The sequence below is a fragment of the Dunckerocampus dactyliophorus genome, chromosome 18 (assembly GCF_027744805.1).
Source record: "Dunckerocampus dactyliophorus isolate RoL2022-P2 chromosome 18, RoL_Ddac_1.1, whole genome shotgun sequence".
NCBI lineage: Eukaryota > Metazoa > Chordata > Actinopteri > Syngnathiformes > Syngnathidae > Dunckerocampus > Dunckerocampus dactyliophorus.
This window is the reverse complement of record NC_072836.1, coordinates 6121462-6143323: the sequence shown is the minus strand read 5'-3', so window position 1 is coordinate 6143323 and position 21862 is coordinate 6121462. Positions and strand designations below refer to the sequence as shown.

The 21862-nt window shown below is 41.8% G+C and overlaps 1 protein-coding gene across 1 annotated transcript; it reads left to right on the top strand.

Annotated features, from left to right (window-relative positions):
- Positions 1–10689: 10689 nt before the first annotated feature.
- On the top strand, positions 10690–21491 carry gpr146 (G protein-coupled receptor 146). Its single transcript, XM_054759393.1, has 2 exons — positions 10690–10969; positions 19072–21491. Exon 2 carries the CDS (start codon positions 19107–19109, stop codon positions 20106–20108), a length of 1002 nt encoding a protein of 333 aa, XP_054615368.1. The 5' UTR covers positions 10690–10969; positions 19072–19106; the 3' UTR covers positions 20109–21491.
- The last annotated feature ends 371 nt before the right edge of the window (positions 21492–21862 follow it).

Here is a 21862-nt window from a genome sequence, read left to right as displayed (position 1 = left end):
GTGTGTGTGTGGACGGGGGGATATAAATCTAAGTCTACACCTTTTATCCAAATCTGCACCAAAATCCACTGGGCCCTTCATAGTGATTGGTTAAGCGTGCAAATGCGCTATTTTTGTTCTAAAATTTAAAAAAAAACATTTTCAGTAATCTTTTGCAATATTAAGAGCACTTTCAAAATTGACACCTTTTTATCCAGATTTGCACCAAAATGAAGTGGGTTCTTTCTTTTTCAGCATGTTTTGTGTATTCAAAAATTAAATAAGATGTTAAAAAATGTAATTAAAAACATGCAACACACCTTAATTGGCACTTTTATCCAGATTTTCACCTAAATTAAATGGGTTCTTTGTAGTGACTTAAGTAGACTTTCATCAACACGTTTTATTCATTGAAAAATCAAGTAAAATGTAAAAATTTTAAATTAAAACATGCAGCGTAGGCAACAAAGATCCTTAATTGGCACTTTTATACAGACGTGCCCCAAAATGTAATGATTTTCTCATATTTTGCACCTCATCCTATGACTAGATAATGTAACCAAAATATTACAAACAGCAAATTACTAAGTAATAAACATTCAATATTAGTGTGATTCAAAACTGAACATGCATCATTTGATAATGAATTTGGTAAAGAATGATGAATGCAGGTTGTCCAGGTGTCCCTAACGATGTGGCAAGTGCGTGTATATGATAGTGAGTCATCAAACATGGTGAGAAGGTGTTTAATGTCAGCTTTGTTGCCAAAACATCACACTTAGTCATGCTTAAAAGCTCATGAGGCCCACTTGCACAGTGAGGCTGCTCATCCAAACTGTCAACATTTCCAATTTGAATGCCACGAATGTGTCAAACGCTGTTTTGTCCTACATGACAAATGTTCTTCTTGCCACCCTTCCTTTCGGTAAGGCTGCTTTCCAACGCTTATAAATCCTATGATGGTCCTACGAGTGCCAGGCTATTTTATTCATAAAAGGTTGAGACACTTCTAACCATGAGACATTTATCATCTGCCGTCATCCACCTACTCCTCTGTCCTTTGGGGTTGTTTACTGTAAATAACACCACATGCCCACTGTGACCACTCCGCTTGGCAGTGTTATCTGTACTTTAACAGTTTTTATCCTTTTGTTACTCTTGTCGCAACAAACAGATGCACACTTGCAACTTATTTTAAGACGTGACTACTACCATGTACTCATGTACTTTATTAGGTACTCCTACACAATCTAATAAGTATACAGTGGATCCCAGCATATTCACAATTCAGTGTTCGCCAGGCATGCTGAGTAGCTCATGCACACACTTCCCAAACATAAAGTTACCCAGCATGCCTTGTGGGTTCTAAATGCTAGTATTGCTTTGTATATTAGTGTGTAAGTATTTATTTTGATACCTACATAGTCCGTGTGGTAAGGTTGCATTGTGTGTTCCACATGTGTTATTTGTTATTTTTGGTTGCACTGTGAATGAGCTAGGTATTTGGCTAAATGGCTCCCTGCTGGTTTTGTGTAGGGGTATAAGGGTATAAATGTCAAGCTCAAGCAAACTGATGTGATGTACATCAGTGCCTAAGCATAGCAGCAAAGCCCAGGCTTGATTTGAGCGAAAAGCAGGGGTCTACTGTATGGGTCGGGGTTGTCCAAACTATTTCCAGCGAGGGCCACATACTGAAAAATGAAAAGATGCAAGGGCCTTTTTGATATTTTGTAATGCAACACATGTAGATATGCTAAGATTTTATATATATAAATATATATATTTTTTTAATGCATCACAGCTTTGTGATACAAGTGAAAAACTGCATTATTAGTATCAGCTTCGCTCTTTGTTTTTTTCCCCACATTTTTGCTGTTTTTCTATAATTTTCCAAATATTTCAACTTTTTTCTTAAATAATCTTCAGACTTTATTCTCATATTATTGTAACTTTTTCCACAATGTAATTTTCCAAAAATTACAATTTTATTTCATTTTTTTTCAGTTTCTCATAATATTACAACTTAATAACTTATTTTTTCTTCAATATTTCAACTCCTAAAATGACCTTATTTTTCCTTATAATATTGCAAGTATATTTTCATAAAATAGCACTTTTTTCCTCTTAGTATTTTGATATTATTCTTTAATTTTCCAACTATTTCAACTTATTTCTTCTCATAATTATGGCATTACTGTATTCACGTAATATTTTGACTTTATTTTTGTAACATCATAATTTTTTTCCACAACCTAATTTTCCAAAAATGACAACTTTATTTATTGTTTTGTTTGTTTTTCATAATATTCAGATAAAAAAAATAATATTTCATCTTTAAGCCACTAAAATGGCAATTTTTTTATTCTCTAAAAGTCGCAACTTTTTAAATCTTAATATTTTCACCTTATTCTTGTGAAATTACTGCTGATGTTTGTTTTCTTATTAAATGATATTTTTAGAATGTGCCACGGACCAATAAAATAACTGCTGCTGGCCACAAATGGCCCCCGAGGCACACTTTGGACACCCATGGTACAGTTGTACTGTTTGTACGAAACACAAACAGCTATTCATGTTTCAGCCAATGCAGTGCAACTTCTTTCTGCTGAAATGTTCTCGCTTCTTGCTGTCTGCGGAGGGAGAGCTGCACGAACTGTGAGGTCAGTGGGAGGGGAAGGTGGTGGAGGGCCTGAGACAGAGGAGAGGCCAGAGGCCAGATCATTATGAAAGGCCCGAGCACACAGCTGTGTGTGGATAGCCTCCCACTGTTCTTGCCGATCCACCACAACATCCCGCTTAATCCCGCTTAGATGTGCTCGTCAGCACCCAGACAGTGTCCATCCAGTGGCACTGCAGCATCTAGAAGGGGGCGGGGGGAGAACCACACGGGCGGATTAATCTGGGTTTATGCCCATTGCGGGATAAGGATGTGGGGCCCTGAGGTGGGAGCCGAGAGGCCCTCAGTATACCGCTACTCTTCTCTGAGTAAACTTGAGACAGCATGATGTCACGTGCTATATAAGGCTAAAAGCTATTTTATAGAGTTTTTTTTAAATACTTGGTGATCTGTACTAACAAATCAATATTTTCATCCAATTAATGGTGACGTATTCCACTAATTTTTCTCCAATTTTAAATACAAGGTTCCACAATAGTGCATTGGAAGTGTGTTGATGCTGGAATTTCGACAATTGTGTGCTTTTTATACACGCCGTTTTGTGTGTGTGTGTGTAGCTTTAACACTAATGAGCTGTGTTTTGTTTTTGCTTGCCTTCGGCAGAGTGTGTGTCTCCAAGAAGCCGGCGTAGTGACTACCCTTTAGCATAATCAAGCTTTTACAGCTCTCATGGCTGTACCTGATTGACACCTGGCTTTGCTTTAAGATGTGTAGCAAAGCCGGTTTCTTTCCCCCTTTTTTTTTCTTTTTGACAAAACTGTCTTCCTCGAAGTGGTAGGCGTATGCATGGGGCAGGTTCATCTAGCTAGAGGCGGGTCAGATGTGGTATGATGTATGACATCATCATACATCATACCCATACATACATCAGCAATCGTTGGAGTGAAAGTGGAGCAAAAGATGGATTTTTCTTACATCTGGTACTCCTAAACAGGCTGTAGGGACAAATATTACTGTTAGAACATCATTAAAAAGTCACTTTTGCATACTAAGGGACCTTTTTAAATAAAAATCCTCATAGATATGCAAGGCAGTACACTAAAGGTCTCCAAATGGCAGCTTCAGCAGTTTGTAATGTCTCAAACGTGTGAAGGTCAGTACTGATTTTGGCACACACATTCTGAAGCTAAGTAGAAGAGTAGCATCAGCAGATAGTACTCCTATTATTGGCAGGCCTGAGGAAAGCATTTTGGGTGATCAGAGATGTATGATGAGCATACACCAACTATACAATATGCCATGCATTTCACTCCAATAAAGATTAAACATATGAAACGTTGTTAGACGAGTGTGAGCGTGCTGTGCTCAAGCAGAGTATGCATCCTTGGCTCCAGCACAAAAATATACCGTAAATATTCAACATAAAGTCATCATAAGAGCATTTAAATCAGGTGTGTCAAACTCGTGCCATGGAGGGCCGAGACACCACAGGTTTTCTCTTCAACCAGTTTCTCCAGCAGGTGATTTAATTGATGAGCGCCTTCCCTCAAATTGAATCAGGTGTTGATCACCTGTTTAGTGACCGGCTGGAAGGAAACCCTGTGGTGTCTCGGCCCTCCATGGCACGAGTTTGACACCCCTGATTTAAATGATCAACAGCGTGAAAAACGTTATAAAAATTCAGCGCCTAGGCTGAAGAAGGGTATGATGGAAGTGGCCTAGAGTGCTTGGCTCTCACCACTTTCTGCTCCATCCATCACTGGTCTTTCTAAGATGATTTGGAAGGATCACGTGGCAGAGTTGTGTGTAAAAGTTTTCCCCGTAGAAGCCCACGAGGACACAAACAACCCTGCCTGACCTTTAGTGCTGATCCAGTGCAGGGTAGCAGGAACAAACATCCTTTGAGGGAGTAACACATGGAGGTGCTATCACGCTGTGATGCCTCTTTGTGTTTGCTGGAGGCACCGAACGCATCAAAGGAGTGGAGGAATCACAGGAGGCGATTTGGAGCAAAATAATGTCAGCAAACAACACTCGTTGAGAGGGAGGGTGGGGTGTCAAGGTCTTGGGTCGCACAAGGGCACCATGAATCAAAGCCGAAAATCCGCATTCAAATAGAAACAATGCATCCTGATTCCTGACCCATAGCGAAGTATGCCAAAAACTACGACAATACCATCAGCGTCAAGATTGCTCTCTAGTTGTGTAGTGTACGCACTTCAAATTCCAAGGGGGACCACAAACTCTTACCACAACTTTGCTGAAAATACCATACTGTGTATTTCCAGCAAACAAAGCACAACGGCGACTACTGTAGCATATTAGTGATAAATCCCATAAATTCTTAGCTAGATTAGGTACAAGAGGATTTGCATGACCAGCCCGACCCAGACTGGCAGCTGTGACCAAACAAAGCAGCTGAGCAGGACTGCAGCATTTTCCCTTACCTAAATAAAAGTGTAACTTCCACTTTTTGGTCAGCTGTATACAGTATTGTTTGACTTCAATATCCTTATGGACAATAAAAGATCTTTGCTAGCAAGCGGCAAAGCACATGATCAGATTACCTAACTCCAGTCTGCTGGATCATATTCATGCAAAGATCTGCATTAAAATGGCCAACCAGTAAATATACATGACTTCCCGAGAGGGAAAGGGAAAAGGAACATGTGAGGAATGTGCCATATATAAAAAGCTACTGTTTATGCATGCAGTGGAGGTGGATGTTGTTGAGAGAGACTACACTGCAAAGTTGACTTGGGGTCAATTTCTTGCCAGGGGAGGTAGAAGCAGCTCTGTTATTCCGCCTACAGTACATCCGAGCGTGGCATCTCCTTTATTTTTGTCCTGCCCACCACGAGAATGTAAACTTTCCCTCTTCACTTATTCCAGGAATGTTATCAAGCGACGCAGGTCTCTCTGCAGCCATGTACAGTAGGGTAGCATACATATATCCTGTCCAGTCACAGTATTAAGCATATCTGGCTGCATCAAAAGCATTTTACTATGTTTGGGAGTACAGTCGTCTCTCGCCACTTCGTGCTTAGAATTTCATGGCGTCATTCAATTACAGTTTTTCAAAATTGATTAATTAATCAATGCTGTTTTGTGGCCAACTATGGCCCATTAATAGTAAAAAAAATGCACATTTCAGCATATTGGAAATCATTTAAAAACATGTTGTAGTAATATACATACTGTATATTCTACTGGTCAGTGTAGGTAGTTGTCTAGGCGTCAGTTACGTTACATTCATGAGACAATAGCCACCGCAGGAAGTACTAAAAGTAAAAAAAAAAGGAACAACAAGGAACTCTCCCAATACTGCCATGTGTGAGTCCATATTATATCTTATTTTCTATTACTATAGTTACTATACTAGGTAATATGAGAGTAAAAGTGACTATAGGGCTGTAATTTCATGTCGAGGGGCCACTTATAATGTTAAAAACATCATATTTAGAAGGTTGTAAACAAGCTCTACCTACGAAAATGTCGGATTTATAAATAAGGAATCCTACTTGGAGGAAATTCACTTATCACGGTCAGGCCTGGAACCAATTAATCACGATAAATCTGGGTTAGGGATTATATGTTGGTAAATTGTGAACTAAGCAAACTAGAGGGTGCCCAAAACAGACACCCGAGGTACACCCCATCAATAAGTCCTAACGGCTGCCACTTTTCTCTCACTGCCATGATGGTATGACCTGGTTGTGAAGTTTCATACCCTAATTCATAACGTTTTCCAATGAGTACGTTGCTTAAGGTTAAGGCAGGGCAAGGATCAGGGAAAATCTCCAGGAAATTAACGTGAGCCCATGTAAAGTTCTTTGAAGTCATGGAAACTTCCTGGCCTCTTAATCAACTCACTTTAAAATTGCTTCTACAGTCCTTAGAAGACTGACTGTCAGGCTTCACATTTGACTATTAGTTGTACTCTTTGGATGTTCTGCTTGTGGCCATTATACTGCTTATTCAAGGACAAACAAAGAGAAAGATTGTGTTCTTCAACAGAAGAAACATCGCTTCTATTCCTAACATCAGAAAAGATAAGAGAGAGACAGATGGGAGAGGAATATTAAAATTCATCATCAAAACTATTTTCAAAAACACAGAAGCACACCAGCTTAGAAGACAGGCTTATGTAGTGTTAATCCAAGCTGTTTCAGCCTTTATTTTTCTGCAACAGCTTCCTATATACTGTATAGTACATGGGAGACTGTGTGAGAGTGTTTTATTCCACATGGAAGACTGCAAGACACACAATAAAACAGTGTTCATGTTGACCGCAAATGCATTTTTACCTCAAGAGAAAAGCCTCTTTTCCGGGAAATCTCCTGACTAGATGACAGATCTCAATGCGATACAAACACAAAAAGCAAACCGGAAAGGTTAATAGTGATGTATGAGCTTGGGTTTGACTCTTGTGTAGGATTGAGTGCGTAAGATTGAGCATTTCTACAAAAAAACAAAACAAAACACCATACTGTAGTTTTAGAGGCTATGATCTAACCCTCTTGCAGAACAAGTACAATAATTCATAGAAGTTAACTGTGACAACTGAATTTATCTCTTGACTGAGTTTAAATTGTAATTAATGGCTGTCAAAATGACCTGAAGAATTACAGTTTTGGGAGTCCTGACGTTAGAGAATTGCATAATAACCAATTAGGTAAAAACTGATCCAGGAGTGTACTACTTGGCTGCAACCAGCAGAGGCGCTGTTGATTGAGTGTACAGTAATCCCTCTTTTATTGTGGTTAATTGGCTCCAGACCTGATCATAATAAATGAATTAGGATTCCTTATTTATAAATGAACTATTTTCTTAGAGCATAAAAAACCTCTTCCAATTATTATTATTTTTTTACATTATTAGAGCCTTCTAGATATGAACTAACACCCATATTACCCAATATAGTGGAGATAATAAGGATAAATAAGCCATTTAAGGCATAAATAAGACTCATGCTTGTGTGTGTTGCTATAAATGTGTTCCCTAGAGGAACGGAGAGGCGGCCAGACAGGAAGAGATGTCAGGGGTTCAGGGTTGAGTTTTATTGGCATGGGTTATGACTGCAATTTTATGAGGGATTTTTATTACGGATTATTGTGCCTGTTGTGAGATAATTCAAATGTGAAATAAAAGTCTGTTATTCCGGAGATCAAGTCTGGTCTCACTGAACATTACAGTAACATTACTGACACCTAGTGACCAGTGTAGAATCTTTCACAGAGTCTTTGAATGCGTTTTCTGAATGCCTTACAGCAATTTTGTATTTTAGTACATTTAGCAATATTTATGCTTGAAAATGCTTAATTAAGGCAACAAATATGTATAATGTGTTTCACTGTGCATACTTTTGACTACTAATAGGTCGTATTAACCCCTCAAAACAGCATGTTTTGACAAAGTGAAACAATTGTTCGATGGGGAAAAAAATAACTTTGGATTTTATCAAAAATGAAAACAGAAAGTCTGTCTGAGCTACAAACTCGAGAACCAGAAGATGCTGCTCCATTCTCGGCCGAATATTCCGAGATGTCCCAGCCACTGGACGCTGGTGTCTGGTCCCAACCACACCATAAGCACTTAATGAGCTTAATACGCACTCCCAGGTCTCTGAGCTTAAATGCATGTGCACTGTATAGTGCTGCTTCAGTCGCTGCTTGGTGTCACATGCTCGTCTTTGCTCCTTCTGTGTCTCCTCCTGTCACATCAACATCCCCATTGAAATGACTTAAATCTGATAAGAAATTGCTGAAGTGCACATTGTGCCTACAAAAATCATTCGACGCTCACATTACTTGTCCGTGACCATCAGGTGCCAAAGTAATTGTGCAAACAGCTGACAAGCACCTGGGGGTGAGGGCGACTGAGAACTGAACACATAGACTTTCATTTGTAAACAAGGCGCGTGTGTCTTTAGCGCTTTGAGGGAGTACAGACTAGAGCCTTGCAGTGCCGCTAAAGTGTCCAAGAATAGGCAGAGATTTTACAGCCTGATTAGGGATAAAGTGTGCTTTAGTCCTCAAGCCTAAACCTTAACACTAACATCCGTTTAGTTTAGTTTAGTTTAGTTTAGTTTAGTTTAGTTTAGTTTAGTTTAGTTTTAGTTTAGTTTAGTTTTAGTTTAGTTTTAGTTTTCTCCCATGTTGCTGCAAACCACCACATAACACAGCAGTTTCATTGGAAATTCCGACATTTCACTAAATGCACAAATCTGGATTTTATTGAGTTGTTTGACGACATATTTCTCCAGATAAGGATTCTAAGTGTTCATTAATTCACACACTGATGACACAGCGTAAATGATGAAGTGCTTTAGTGTCGCGCTCATGGCCATCACATTTAAAATACATTTAATCACAGTTCAATTAGGTAAACACATGGCCACCTTTCAGTGTATGTCACGCGAGCTCACCTTAAAACCGTGCATAAGCACAATGCAATGCGATTAATCCCACACATAAGACGATTGAGGAATTATAGCATTAGCCATTCCCGACCTTTGCAAATAAGTTATTCATGTCCGGGTTTGCAAGTGATGACAAGTTTGTTGTTGCAACTCGGGGATCATGAGAGATAATCCGGCAGATCTTCACCATCAGCAACACTTAATCCATGTGTTGTTTTTGAGTAGCTCTGGAAAATGTTACTCTTGTACTCTTGTGAGCGCCTTCAGGCATGGCTCTACTGTCCAGGCAGCTGTGGACAATGTATTACTCATATTGTTAAATGATAGCAACACCACATGCAAAATATAATATACTGTCCAATGCACTGTCTATGTGCTTGCTCACTAACTAAACTAATTAAGTTTCATTGCCAATGTGCAACCTTTATTGCAATTCTTCATGTGGGCCCTGGGACTGTAGTGTGAGACATATCTTGTGCATATTGTTTATTAATAATGCAGCTTCACGACACAGGTAGCTCAAATAACAGATATATATTACCAAAAGAACTGCTTGATCTATTTACATTGTTTGCATTGTGAATTCAGGATGAATGATATCAGACACTGTGGTTTTCAGCATTCTTCTAAAAATATAGCTCATAAACACCATATGCTGGTGCGGCTTCTTTTATTCTTCTTCTTCTATTAATATGCTATTTATTGATATGCATACCGATGTTTTAATTGTTTTCATTTTCCCCTGAGGTTTCTCCTTATGTTTGAATAGATTAGCATTAGAGGGTTTGTTGCACTATGGTTAGTGAATGAAGTGTGCTTTTCTAATTATTTAACCATACCTGCACACAGTAGTTCAAATATGCTAATACCTGTCAACTGTAGAGAGTGTGGCGTGGTTGGTGATCCAAAACATATTTGGCTTTATTCAGTATTCAATACAAGAGGAGTCAAACTTGAGCAGGATTGCTCCGTAATACCGTGAAATATTATAATAAGACATAAATAATGACATAAAGAAAAATGTACCTTTTCGTTATACCTCTTCAAAAGTCAGCCCAATTTCTTCTGGGCATCCTGTTAAGGTCTTTTGTTGGAGATGAAATCTACTTCTACATGCTACTTAATAAAATCACTCAGTAAATTAATTTTTGCCTACACTTTAAAGACGGCTACACCTCAGGTCTGGCTAGCCTGGCAAACTTCTGTTTTGTTCTGTGGACTTGCAGCATTCTTTCACACAGTTGTTTGGGCGTTTGTGTTTAATCCTGTAGCATTTCCCCTGTGCATTTGTTCTATTGTGATTTTGTGTTTTTGGGGAAATTCTGTGTTTGGAGCGTTTGGACATTGCTGTGCGTTTACTCTTGTCGACCACCGTACATTGGACACCCCTGGTATACACCATCAATGAAGCTGTATTGGAGTGTACAGTTGCCAAATACCATCGTTTTAGCACGTAAGATTTGGGATCTTTGGCAAAACAGAAAACAAGCGTATGTTCCTATTCAGCCGTGTGTGTGTGCGTGTGTGTTATTCCTCCACCGGTCTCCATGAGGTCCCGCCCCTTGTGCATTTCGGCCAATCAGAGCGCACAACGTCGTCTGGTGGCTCGCGACCCGAGCTCCGCAGCTCAGCAGGGAGGGGGGCGTCAAGTGGGGGGAGGGTCACATGTGTACACATTGTAGCTCGTAACGTCTGCAACGGACGGCCCACTTTTTTCTCAACAAGCAAGGGAAAAAGTTGATAGTCGGAGGCTCTCCAATGGATTTCGCTGTCTGATTTCTTCTCGTAAAGGATTTTAGAGGCGCTAGGAGGAAGGAGAGGTTGCTTTTATTAAAAAGGACGCTTGTGCTCCAAATGAAGCCATTGAGAAATGCCAGTGGAAATGCTACATCCTGACCCAATGCCTCCGTAGGGTTGTCCGACGACAGCCAACCAAGTCTCGAACGTCTCTGGTAAGTTCGTATATTTGACGTCTTCCTAAAATAAATAAATAAATAAAATGACTACTTTCTGTTATGTTTGGCCTCGAAAAGTTTGACAAGGGAGTCGAAGAGAAGGCTAAAACTGCTGAGTAAACCGTGACAGCCAGCTACTCTTAGATCTGTGGCGTCAAGTGCCATGGAGGTCAACACAAATGTCCACTTTGTGTACATAGATACGTGTACATAGATACTGTACAATGTACTTGTATTTCAACAATATTTACATTACATAAAAGATGGTTCCAACAGTTCTTTGTTTATTTATTTATGGGGGGGGGACTTTATGTCAAGTAGGTACAGTACTCATATATTCTGCTTTTGGGTGATGCAGCATAATTTTTACTGGTGATCTTAATTTGACCATCTCTAAGCTTTTGAATGCACATGCCCAACTGTTCAATGTTTCAGTACACTTTGCACAACTTGTAGTTCTCTAACAGGTAGATGAATGGGAAAACTCTCAATACTTAAACATTTTTTCACAAAGTATACCTTTCTGCGACTCCACTTCCCTCTGAGAACATCATGTTTGAAGCCTCATGCTGATCAATTGTTAGATGTTGTCTTGGTCTCATGATGGCAAAATCGTCTAAAGAGGAAGAGGACTGCTTGAATTCCAATTCTAATTGATCCGGGACATCGATTGGTCGATTCATGGACCACACACACCTTTGTTTGAGAACGGCAAGTTGTGCGAAAAGGACTGAAACACTGAACAGTTGAAAAGTTTAGATTCACCTGTTAAGGTTTGAGTGAATTTTAGGTTCATCCTGAATTTTACCCAAAAGCTGGATAGCCCTAACTTTTTGTTGGTGTATCTGCTTCACATAAATGGTAGTATTTGTGTTTTTATCTGTTTGTTTAACAGGGACAATGCACAATTTCACATTTATACCAGATAAACCCAGTTTGAATAAGAGTATGAAACCTAACAGTACTTAAAAGAGCTACAGGAAAATAAAAACGAGAACAATCAAGGCAAACTGAAAACAGTTTTGATAGCGTCTGTCTTTGGTGAAAAGATAACTTAACATAATGACGCCTCTCCTTGACATAAATGTAAGTATCACTGTTTTTTAACATACAGTATTTGATACTGTTGCCAAGATACAGTATTACATTGCTGTTTTTATAACAGTATACACGTACCAGTCACTCAATCCAATGGACAGTTGATCAAGTTGATCATTCCAATCAGTTTGACACTGGGAAGTATTAATTCAACAATATGTCTATTGTTGTGCTTGTAGGTGAACTTCACTGCATTATACGGAGAGTTGTTTCTTATATTTTTGTTGAGGGGAACATACTGACAACTGCAGTACAGCTCCACTAAAGTGTGCCTAGCTACTGTATGTTTGCATAGACATTTTGGATACATAGTCACTTGATCTCATTGTGTGCCTGGGTGTGTGTGTTTGCTGTGCTACTGTTATTATTGCAACATTTGCAAATTAATACATCACCTGATCGTTTGAGCGTCCTCTCCCATGAAACCCAACTCAAACTGCGCATAAGACAATAACAATGTTCATATATAAGCAGCAGTAGAAATTTAATGTGTAATGTTGGCTTGCGTGTAATAGCAAACAGATGACTGCGTTTGAGAGCGAAAGCTGCAGTTTGACAAAATACTTGCTGCTGTAATCTTCCCGCGCAGCACATTAAACGCCGCTTGAGATTTAAGGCCCCTAGCCGTCAACTTTATCCACGTGACCAAAGGCGACATGAGCGTGCGGTGGGCGGTGGGGTGGGTGTTGCTGGCTTAAGTGCGCTTAAGCCTGCTTTGTGCTGACCACTGAACTCTGACTCTTGTTGACGGCTGTGACAGTTCAACACACCGGCATAGAGAAGACTGTTGAAAGCTGTCGAAAACGTGACCAGCTCTTGACTGCATGGTGTGACGACTGCATAATGGTGCAAAAAACGTGATGATGTGCGTAAACATCCTCGGTACACTATGAAGTGGATAAGATTAGGGGTAATTGTGATGCTTGGGTGATAACCAAGTCAGCCAATATTTGTGCATTAAGAGATGCTGAGACAGTAGGCAGCAGTCCCAAAAGTACGAGCTAGTTGACGAAACACACCAGTTCACCAGTCTTTTTCAGAGTGCTGGAAAGAAAGGTACGACCTCAGCTACAGGAGGTGCAATGTGGTTTTTGTCCTAGTCACGGCGCACTGGACCAGCTCTACGGCCTTGCAAGGGTACTGGGCAAGGGTACTGGAGTGTGCATGGGAGTTTGTCCAACCGGTCTACTGTGCTTTGAGGACTTGGAAAAGGTATTTGACCGTGGCCCTCACAGTGTCCTATATATTGGGGTTGGTGGCATGCTACTACGTGCCATTTGGTTCTCGTACAACCGGAGCAGGAGCCTGGGTTGCATTGCCAGGAGTAAGTCGAGTCTGTTCCCAGTAAATGTTGGCCTCCGCTAAGGCTGCCCTTTGTCACCGATTCTGTTCATAATTTTTATTGACAATTTCTAGGCACAGCCAAGGCGTCAAGGGGTTCCAGTTTGGGGACCTTAGCTCTCTCCTGTGATGTTTGCAAATGATGTAGTTCAGATGGCCACATCAGGCTGTTTGCAGCTGAGTGTGAAGCTTCTGGGATGAGACTCGGCATCTCCAAATCTAAGGCCATGGTTCTCAGTCAGAAAAGGGTGTATTGCACCCTTCGGGTCGGGAGTGAGGTCTTGCCCCAGGTGGAAGAGTTTAAGTATCTCAGAGTCTTGTTCACAATTGAGGGAAGGCTGGAGCCCGAGATCGACAGGCGGGATCGGCCCAGCTTCTACAGTAATGCGGTCGCTGTAGCGGACCGTCACGGTGAAGAGAGAGCTGAGCCGGAAGGAACTTGACGGTTGATCTATGTTCCCACCCTCACCTGTGGTCTTGAGCTTTGGGTCGTGACCGAAAGAACGGCATAGTGGATACAAATGGCCGAAATGAGGGGTGACTCGCCCTAAAAGATAGGGTGAGGAGCTCAGAGTAGAGCTACTCATTCTTCACATTGAGAGGCCCAGGCATCTAATTTGGCCTCGTGGATGCCCCCCTGGTGAGGTGTTCTGGGCGTGCCTGGCCGGGAGGAAGCCCGGGGGAAGACCTAGGACACAGGGATTATGTCTCACAGCTGGCCTGGGAACGCCTCCTTGTCCTCCCGGTGGAACTGGAAGAGGTGGCTGGGGTCTGGGAAGTCTGGACTTCCTTATTGAGACTGCTGCCCCCGCAACTTGGACCCGTATAAGCAGAACAAAATGGATGGATTCCAGTTCAAAAGCGCCTCTGCTGGTTTCAGCCAAGTAGTGCACTTCATTTTTCCCCAGTTGCTTCAAGATGCCGTCAATCCACAATACATTGTCACCAATCAGTGGTTCTTGTTACACCAACTACCACCTGACAAGAATTTTGCTTTGCACCATTAATCAAATGCGCATGCCCCTCGTAGCTAGAAGTGGGGTTTTTTTGCTACATTTAACACTAAAAAAACGTAAAAAACGTTTCAAGACTTTCTAATGTTATTAACCTAATCAAACACTAAAATCATTATATTGATATTTATGATAATGGTTTACCAGTATAATATCCTATTTTTTTGTCAATTTTTACTCTAATATAACTTTTTTTCCCCAGGATTGTTTTCTCAGTTTTTACTTTAAAAAAAGCATTAATTTAAAAACAAGTTCTTTTTTTTTTGTAAATACTGAAAAATGCAGGAAACGGTAGTGTATAAGTCATCGCAGTGTCTTCATTTGGATATTTTTGGGAAAACCAGATTGTTGGTGTGCTTACTGTATATTTTGCTAATGTTATTGATAGAAAGGATCTGTTTTATCAGCTCTTTTTCTTTTTAATCAGCACATTGTATAGCTTGGATTGCCTGAATGTTACACTTCCAAGAATTATCAGCAGCTGAGGAAATCGCATTGAAGAGATTGAGGGGACTTTTCTTGAAAGATCCTTTGGTATTTTAATGGTCCCTCAGAAGTAGCTCTGTGGTTCTGATGTGGTTCTTTTGCTGTGAATTATACACTAAGAAAGGGGGGGGAAAAAGATGTGCACTGGATGTCACTTGACTCCTGTCAACGCTGCACAACCACAACATTTGTGAATGTGAGTCACGTAGTCTTGTTTTGATTTGCGTAGTATTTCTCCCGCCGCTCCTCCTCTGCACTGTTGCAGTGAATCATGTGACACAAGGCAGTCATTTCTCAGAAATGTCTGTAAATTCCTGTAAGAATATAAGACAAGGGGTGTGGCCCCCCCAGCGTGTCACACTACTCCCATCGGACGGCCAGATCTGGCCTCCAAGCACTGACATATGGAGCACGTGGGGGTCACTCTTACGACAGCGTGTTTGGTGGGGCTGACGCTGGGCCTCCCCATCTGGGAATAGTTCACTCCATCACGCTTGACGCAAAATAGTGTAAAAAGTTCACGCTGTGGGCTGGACTGCAGACATGTGCAACAAGAACCAAAGCAAGATGTCTTGTTGTTGCCATGAGGCTCAACATACAGTAATTAGTCATGAGTTATTTAGCGTCTTTTATTATCTAAGGGTCTACTTCATATCATACAGCACCGTTTGCATTTAAGATACCTCACGGTAGAGGACCATTAGCACGTAATTACTGTATGAGGTTTTTAGCAGGGAAAGTCCTAGTAAATGATTCACCTCATGGTGTTTGCATGAGGGCAGGCCAGTGCTCCTGAAAACAGACTTTTGTAAAGAGTAACTGGAGACTTTCTCTTCCTGCTGACCCTGTTTCCAGTCCAAACTCTTTTTGAGTTCCAGTCTCCGCCACAGCCTCATTATAGCCAGCTGGGGTAGTACGGAGACGGACTGACGTCTCCCCCCTCCTTGAGGCCAAAACAGCCCCCTCTGTAGTGGCTCTCTTACGTAAGTGGGAGGAAGAATGCTTCCCCTTTACTGGCAACGCAAGTCATCCTGATGAAAACACAACTGCTTTCCTGCACTTTGTTCCTGGCTATTGTCAATCTCTGCAGAAAATCTGTAGCCATTAGCGCATGTTTTGTTTCAGAGGATATTTGCTTATCAGGGTAAATATTTTTTGTACGGAAACGGCGGGTAAAAATAAACACAGCCAGCATTTCAAGAAGTTGCAGGCCCTGTCGGACAGTCGTTTTTCTTAACCTTGCCTTGAACTCCCACCGCTTCTTAGTGCGCCTCCACCGCACGCTTGCTTCGAATTTCACTCTTTATAAATCTATTCTTTGCTGTGTGCCCAACCCCCCCACGCCTCAGTCAACAGAAGCGCAAAGCAAAGGACGCAATGCTAAATTCTCAACATATCCTAAAATATATCCGTGCATGTTTTGAAATGAACAGGATTCCTCTACGAGGAGTCTTCCTATTGGGCCATCACACAATTCTAATGTTTTTGTCGTGATAGATTTGGAGACAATGTAGCATAAAAGTGTGCAACATATTATAAATAAGACATTAGTTATGGAACCAAATAGTGCAATTTTGAAGGGTAAACGTCCAGTTGTAGAACTAGGATTTTATATAGATCCTGAACAAACTGGTTCACAAACCCCAGGACAAAACAGTAATTGCCCTGAACAAGGACTAATTCTCATTTTTGCACTATTCCCTATTATGTTTACAAGTCACACATCATGGATCATATTTGGACCACTCCATATCATGTTTACAAGCCATGTATCATCATATTTGCACTACTCCATATCATGTTTACAAGCCATGTATGATCATATTTGCACTACTCCATATCATGTTTACAAGCCATGTGTCATATGTCATCATATTTGCACTACTCCTTATCGTATCATCATATTTGCACCACACTATATCATGTTTTCAACCCATGTATCATGCGCCATCATATTGTATTGCCGGGTTTCAGATGACGTCACATCCGGTTGTTGTCAGCCCTGCCTCAAAGAGATGGGTGGCAACTAGAAGTAACTACTGTAGAAGTCATGTAAAATCAGAGCAAAAATACCTCATAGATGCACTGTTCGTGCTTGTGGAAAAATATATAACACACCTGTCCTTGTATATATTCAAATATATATTTTGAAAAACGCTATTACTAAGATAGTCCATAATAATGAGTAACAAAGTTCAGGAAACAACCAAAAAAAAACCACAGAGAAGCCACCTTATTTGGTGGAGTAAACACGCTCCGGTTTACAGTAAGCAACAAGAAGCACAATTTATACTAAAATCAAAGTTAAAACATTGTTGGAACTCGAAAATGTGAAATGTCCAGCGATGCTCCACGGAGGGCTTGGAAGTGAGGCCTGCAAGCTAGCTAACTGGCTTCTCGCAGCCCGGAAATAGTGTGTAAAATCTGTCTGAAAATTGGATATGGAGCTCAAACAGTACAGTGAAACGATGAAGGACATATACAAGAATGTATTCATGCCCACTCATTGGATGTAAGGACGCAAATTGATGTTACAAGTATTGTTTTCATGATGTCTGTCGCTGAGATAAACTTTTGTCTTGTTTTCAACAATTTTATGTCCTCATGCATCACACCATGTGCACTCACAACTGGAGCAAATTATTAAGAACGACTTGCACTATTATGGTTGAAACCAGTAATTTGCACATACTGAAACTAACAGGGATGTGATAGAAGTTTTTACATGCTGCAAAGGCTTGTACGTAATTTCATTGCACAATTTGTGCTGTGACAATAAAGTTCTATTCAATTCTAAATACCGATCTGACTTGTTTCCGTCGTAGGCTGTGCAGGCAGGACAGTAATAATATGGGAATATGATGCAGCATACAGAAGTGAACCAAACTAACTGTACTGTTTGGTTGCAGGCGGGGGCTTAAATGTCATTGTGTTAGGCCATGTGGAAAGCAGCGAGCCCGCATGTGACCGTGACAGACAGCAAGGCAGAACAGAAGCTTGCAGAGGCGTCAAGACAATTGAGTTTTGTGTGCCACCACCAGAACAAGGCCTTCATTGGCGGCAGCTATCAGGTTTTTTTTATACTCGCACACTGCGAGCTGTTCATATTCAGCCAGTCGGATGCAGTGAAGTCAAATTAACAGTGTTACTCCGGGTTTAACAGCGCTTCGTGTGTGTGTGTGTGTGTGTGTGTGTGTGTGTGTGTGTGTCAGGCTGCTTGACTGCTACTGTGACTAGTGAGCGTATATGTACGATGCCTTAATATTTAATGCACTTTGCAAACAAGTCTTATTTGAGGCTGCAAGTGATGTATGATGCTGTAATGTATCTTCTGGGACATTTGTACTTGATCATATAAGGCATGCTTGTGTTGAAATGTTGATTTAAAAAAATAGCTATGCGATTAATCAATATTCAGTGTTTCTCATAGGACTGCAATCTACTTGTGGCAGCAGGTAGATTATGTCATCGTTAATTTGCATAATTAGTTGCAAGTGTGGTAGAGACACAAAGTGAGCAAAAACATGAAAGGAAAATGTTTGGAAATACAAATGAACTTTCTTCTGTTTTTTCTTTTTGTGTTTTTTGTTAATGTCACAAGCAAGACGGAGCCACCTGTGAGTACTTTTAGATGGGGGCCGGGGGCACCGCAGCACCCAATAATCGTTTAGAAAAGCGATATATGCTTTCATGTTCGTCTCTAAAATTGTCCAGTAAGATCAGAAAAAGTCACTAGACGTGATGCTAATTGCTTTTTTTGGAAAAGAGAATTTAGAGTGCTCTGAATACTTGCTAAATGTAGCAACAAAGCGCCAAGTCATCATTGTCTTGGATCTAGCCTTGAGTATCGATCCAAAAGAAACATCAAATTCAGTTTAAGTCCACACAATGTGTTCCGGAAGCCAGAGTGGGGGACACAAAAAGCCAAAGAAAAAGCAAAATACATGCACCGAGTTTAATGCTCGCTGATCCTGCGTGATAGGCTGTTCATGAAGCTCTGTGTAACATTGGAGGCATATTTGTCCCATTTCATTATGGGAGAACTCCAAATTGGACAAGCCCTGGAGCATTCAGCTGGAAAGGCTCCGCTTGACTGCCAGTTAATAACTTCTGTGGTATTTCTAACGAGTTTCCTAACTAAGTCTTCTTCCCTGCTTGCAGTCCACCTGTGGTGAGCGCCCGTCCTGGTCCCAGCAATGTGGATCTGCATGGTTTACAATGAGACGGAAAGCAGTGTGGACTTCCGCCTCTGCCAAGACTTTGGCCTCATCCTTTCCGTGCTGTCACTGGTCTACCTCCTGGTGTGCTTCCCACTGGGTCTGTGCTACAACGTGCTGCTGGTGGCTGTCAACCTCTCCAACAAGGTATCCATGACCATGCCGGACGTCTACTTTGTCAACATGGCCATCGCAGGCCTGGTGCTCAACTTGGTGGCGCCCGTAGAGCTGCTGAGCTCCACCTTCACCCGCTGGCATGCGTGGGAATACACCAACGAGGTGTACATCACGCTGCTCATCCTCTTCAACATCTCCTCGCTGGTCATCATGTACTCCACCACGCTGCTCAGTCTGGACTACTACATCGAGCGGGCCTTGCCGCGCACGTACATGTCCAGCGTGTACAACACCAAGCATGTGTGCGGCTTCATCTGGGGCGGCGCCGTGCTCACCAGCTTCTCCTCGCTGCTCTTCTACGTGTGCAACCACATCTCCACCAAGATGGTGGAGTGCTCTAAAATGCAGAATAAAGAAGCGGCCGACGCCATCATGATGTTCATAGGCTACGTGGTCCCGGCCGTGGCGGTGCTCTACGCCTTCGTGCTCATCCTGCGCATCCGGAAGGAGTCGACACCCCTGGACCAGGACTCGGCCCGCTTGGACCCTTCCATCCATAGACTGCTGCTGGCTTCCGTGTGCGTGCAGTTCATACTGTGGAGTCCCTACTACATGACGCTGCTGGTGCACACGGTGGCCGGCGCCCCCGGCTACGTCAGCAGCACGCATTACTTCCCCACCTACTACTTCCTGAGGTGCGTGTCCAAGCTGATGGCCTTTTCCAGCAGCTTCGCCATGCCGCTCATGTACCGGCAGATGAACAAGAACTTTTCCAACAAGCTCCGCCGGCTCCTCACGAGGGTGCGCTGTCGGGACCAGTCGTGCCCCCATGAACGCTCCACAGTTCAGCAAGTGGTCACGTGAAGCCCCCGCTTTTCATGCCTTTGGGCCAAACCGGCACTTATCTTTTCCTTTGCCCCGCCTACCTCCCTTCAGAGCCAGTATCTTGCCGCCGCACCCTCGTCGCTCTGGACTGCATTAAAGTGCGACATAGCAAACTGTGGAATTTCCTGTCACCTTCCAGAGCGCAGTCCGAAGAATCAGTTCTGCAGAGCAAAAAGAAAAACCACTAAGTGCTGACATTTTTTGTGTGTGTGTGACTAAGGGAAGCGCTCCACTCCGTCACTTTGGCTTTGTGTGTGGTGACTTAGCGCCTACGCTAGCTAGCTCTTAGCTTCTTGCAGTGGCCTGAATCCTGGCAATGTGACGAACGTATGACTGAATGTCGCCATACATTCACTAAGCTCTTCTGCTACGTAACAATGTATCTCCTCTCAACTAGTATATAGCTTCCCACATGTTTAGCAGAGGAACGTATCGGAATATAAGAAGTAGCTCTCGCCGCTGCAGCGGCGACGCGCATGTTGCTCTAACTATGAAATGAAGTCGGACATTAGCTAGCATGTTCACAAAGCACTGCGTGTACCAGATAAGCTGCTCGGCCTTTAAGTATATCACGCTTTAACTTGGAAAAACATGAAGGTCTCTTCTTGGAAACGTCACTTACAAAACTGTTACTCCTCTGCCGTAACTCCACTGATACTTTGAAGTAGATGGATCCACTCTCAGGGTACAGCGGAACCTCCGTAGTCAAACACACGGTCTAATTCCAAAACAAAATAATTAATTTAGCCCAGATTCACATTTCCCCATAATAACACCTTCATTAAGTGTACAGGCAGTGTTATGAGTGTCATTTTAACATTAACCACTATATAATAAAACTAAAATAAACTTAAACTAAGGGTGAAAGAAATGTGTGAGATACTGACACTTAGTGGCATTCTGTGGGTATTGCAGGAATCACTCCACTGTTGCTATACATCCTGAGATACAGTGGAACCTCTCTAGTCCAACACAATCCACAGGTTGACTTTCAAGTTGTTCTAATTTCAAGATTAATTCAGTCCAGACTCAAACTGTCGCCATCATAAAACCTTTTATTAGGTGTACAGGCAAGTTTATAAGTCATGAGTGTAAAATAAACCGATTAACCACTGTATAATAAAACTAAAATAAAGTGAAACTACTCCTAACAGACATGTCACGGGGAGGTAAATGAAAATGTGATGTTCTATAGTTTTGGTAGGAATTAATAAACACTTTGGATGTTCCGCTGTATTTTGAGAGAACTCTTGCATGCGTATTTAAAAAAAAAAACAACTAAATGCCTGAACCGAACAGCCACATGTTGTTGACGGTTCCAGACAAAACCGGTTTACCTCATTACCCAGGAAATCATTAAATCCCCCAAGACCCCATGAATTCTGGCTGGAGCCCTACCACCTCAGCGGGATTTGTAAAGCTATCATTTTGTTTGCCTACTGAGGGTGTCCTGAGGGGGCGTCGAGGGACGTTAGGTACATTCCCACTTCCTCATTATGGAGGGATGTGTCTTCCCAAACACCTGCAAACTATTACAGTAGAGCACTGGGGTTCGGGGGGGTTATTCACCTTGTGTGAATTAGAATTTATTCAACACCGTATTTTCTCAAGGGTGTGTTATTTACTCAACTGCAGAGCGTACCAGGCATTTATTATAGCATCCTTTCAGGAACAGAGGCCACTATTTGAGGAACTACGGGACTTTTGATTTCAAAGTACACATATGATGCTGA